The 3,231-nt window shown below is 58.5% G+C and overlaps 1 protein-coding gene across 1 annotated transcript in view; it reads right to left on the reverse strand.

Annotated features, from left to right (window-relative positions):
* Positions 1-5: 5 nt before the first annotated feature.
* LOC104522079 (peptidyl-prolyl cis-trans isomerase FKBP8-like) overlaps positions 6-3,231 on the reverse strand; it is a gene marked incomplete at both ends in the record, with an annotated part of 3,502 nt that continues 276 nt past the window's right edge. The window contains 5 exon segments of the mRNA XM_029084087.1: positions 6-116; positions 2,287-2,364; positions 2,462-2,634; positions 2,703-2,857; positions 2,859-3,058. Coding sequence (XP_028939920.1) covers positions 6-116; positions 2,287-2,364; positions 2,462-2,634; positions 2,703-2,857; positions 2,859-3,058 — 717 coding nt within the window.

The raw sequence follows: 3,231 nt of genomic DNA on the forward strand, positions 1-3,231 counted from the left end.
TTCCCCGGGGTGCTGGCGGCGCTGGGATTCCCGAGCATCTTCCTGTACATCTCTGTCTCCACGTTCTTCTGGTCCGTGTGCTTCTTCACCAGCTTGGAGAGCTCAGCGTGGATGGTCTGGGGAAGAGAGCACAGCACTGCAGTTATCAGCCCCGCACTGTCCCTGCAGTGCAGGGGAGGGGACAGGGACCGCAGTGCCACCACCAGCAGGTCTGATCACCCCAGCACGGTGCAAGAGCTTCATAGAACAGCTTAGAAGCCACAGGGAGGGCTGATGGCCTGATCCTGCCCTGCTCCCCTGCGCTGAGGGGCTGCACCAGGCTGGCATCAGACACCCAGGCTGGGTGCCCTGCGGGTCTGAGTGTCCCTCTGTCCTTTCTGGCCACCCACACCATTTCCTGCTGTCCACAGAGCCCAGGGCTGATGCCAAACATCAGGAAAAGGATTTTCTCCTTTAATCAAGTCAGAAAAGTTTCTGCCTTGGGGACAGATGTGCCTGAGCTCTCCCACTTTTCAGTCTGGAAACAGGCTGGGAAAACGGGCTTGAACTCAGCCTGGTCTGAAGTGGGATTGCAGCAAGACCTGGGCGCATGTCGGTACCTGCCCGGCTGTGCCGAGCAGTGGCGATGGCTGGGGCTGGAGGAGAAAGCTCTGTGTCCTGCGTGGAGCTCACAGGCTCCCAAAAAGCAGCAAGAAGCACGGGTGAGCCGAGGATGTCACCGCCAGCCTTTCGGTGTCACAGCTGTCCCATGCCATGGCCGTGCTGTGCCCTCTGCTGGGGACACCACACTCGATGCCTCCCCAAAACACCAGCACAGCACATGTTGCCTCACCTAGAACCCAACCAGGACTTCACCAGAGCACGCCACGCTCAGCATCGCTGCCTCGAATGTGACACTTTGCAGGTGTGGAGGGTGCAAAGCAGCAAAGCATCTGCAGGCACCTCCAAGCTCACCAGGGCTGGCACGTTGGTGTAGGACAAACATTGGCATCTCCTCCTGCCACCAGAACGCACCTTTCCAAGGAGTCAGGAGAAGGGAGGCCAGGTCTGTAACTGCTGAGAGGTGCTGACAACCCCAGAGAACCAGATTTCCTCATCAGAGGCAGGTGGAGCTGAGCATTTCTTGAGTCTGTTTTCACCAGCAGTAGCCGTAGCCCGTGACTCACCGACGCGTGTTTAACACCGTCTGGAGTGGCACCGCCAGCTCCCCGGGAGTCCCGGCAGCCAGCCGGAAAGGCCGGTCATTTGCTGTGCTTGTGGTTTCACTGGTAACGTCACTGCCGGGCATTTTGATTTTTAACCCCTCTCCAATTAAAAGCTTCATCCCAATGAGCCAGCCAGCAGCAGCCCCACCAACAGTGACGTGCCAGAGACACAAATCTGGTGCTGCCAGCATCGCCTGCGCTGCTCGCTCACCACGGTGCCCACCCTAACCTTGCTGGGAAGTGAAGGGTTTGAGATCCTGCTCACCCTTCCCCACGGATGAGCTCAGACCACGAGCTCTGCAGGGCTACTGAGCACCTGCTTTCAGTGGCCCATCCTACCTGTGACCTTCAGGCACCAGATCATAACACAGATCATGATAGTCTGGTGAAATTCCCAGAAAAAAGGTGGATAAAATGACAGATGCAGTCAAGGACTAAAGCCCACCTCAACCCCATGCAGGCAGCACCTCTCTCCCAGTTCACCCAGGCTGGCTCCTGCTGGGGTCATTTCCTGGTGCTGGATTTTGATTTCTCCTGAGGCTCTGGTCCTGCAACTGATCATTAACCAACAGGAAATTCCTGACCCAGAGCTCGCCCTGGCCTGGGCGCTGGACCGAGGTCTGGGCTGTTCCTGCCGCCCAGTGAATCACACTGCAGGCTGCTGAGCGAGTCCCTGGGGACTCAGCTCTGCCCCAACTTCCTGCAGCCACGGCACGAGTCGCTGGAGCCACCTGGAGAAGCTGGAGCAGCCAGGACTGTACACGCAGGATCGCTGAAGCAGGGATGGGTTGGCAGAGTCCTGCCACCACAAGGACCAAAGGGCAGAGAGGGAATCTCGCAACACGGAGATAAGGGACCCACCAGCCCAGCCAAGCTCAGATGTTGCATCATGGGGGGCATCACCCCACAGCTACCCAGGCCCTGGGGGCTATTTCCAGACTCCCTTCATGGAGGAAGCTGGGAACAGCTACAGGGTGGTCTTCAGCCTTTCACAGGGGACACTGAGATTTGCAGGGACTTAGAAAAGAGTGTCCTGCAGACACCCAAGATCATCACCAAGATGGACACAACAGCAGCCTACCTTGTTTGAAGGCTCCAGCTTCAAGGCTGCCTTTAAGATGGGGATGGCCTCTCTGTATTCACCCTGCTGAGCCAGGACCTGCAAGGTGAGATATGGATTGAGCAGGACGGCTGAGGTCTGTCCCTCGGTCCTGCCCTCCACCACGCCGTGAAGGGACAGCAGTGCCTGGCCTCACCTTGCCCTTTCGGAAGAGAGCCTTGATGTTCCCTGGCTGGTGCTCCAGGACGAGGTTACAGGACTTGAGGGCCGCCTCGTAATGGTCCAATTTAAGCTGAGAGGCTGCCAGGTTGTTGAGACATTTCACCTTCACGTCCAGCAGCTCAGCCTCCTCCTCTGGGCTGAAGTCAACTGCAAAGACCCCAGATCCAGGTTACAGCAGGAAGGGAGCTCAGGCAGCCCTCACCCGGAGCGGGTACCTTTCGAGCTGGAGCCGATGATCTTGAGGGCGATGTCGTAGGAGTTGATGGCCAGCACATAATCTGCTTGCTGGTAGAAGAAGTTGCCGCGCTCCCGCTTGCGGTTGGCCAACTCTATCTTCTCCTTCCCGCTGAGCAGCTCCAGGTCTGGCGCACCGAGCCGCCAGCAGCTCCACCTCCAGTGTGAGGGCCGCGTTGGGTGGGATGTCAGGGCTCCTGCGCAAAGAGGGGGACAAAGCTGTGGCACTGTTGCCACCTCTGTCAGTTCCACCAGCCACTGGGCCACAGAGATTTAGCACCACAGCCCAGAAATCAGAACCACAGGAGCTCACGGGGACAGGGTGCGACGCAGATCGCTCCCCTCAGGCAGGACACGCTGATGTCCCCTGCATGTGGCAAGCGGGCTGAGTGTCCCTGCCCATGGAGCTGTGTCTTGCTAGCTGAGTTGTCACCAGGAGCGCAGGGGACAACTTTCACAGCCCTGTTTTTTGGGCCCATCCTGCTCCACCCCATGCCCTCCCCACTCACC

Source organism: Antrostomus carolinensis, unplaced genomic scaffold (genome assembly GCF_000700745.2).
Source record: "Antrostomus carolinensis isolate BGI_N321 unplaced genomic scaffold, ASM70074v2 scaffold43313, whole genome shotgun sequence".
Classification (NCBI taxonomy): domain Eukaryota; kingdom Metazoa; phylum Chordata; class Aves; order Caprimulgiformes; family Caprimulgidae; genus Antrostomus; species Antrostomus carolinensis.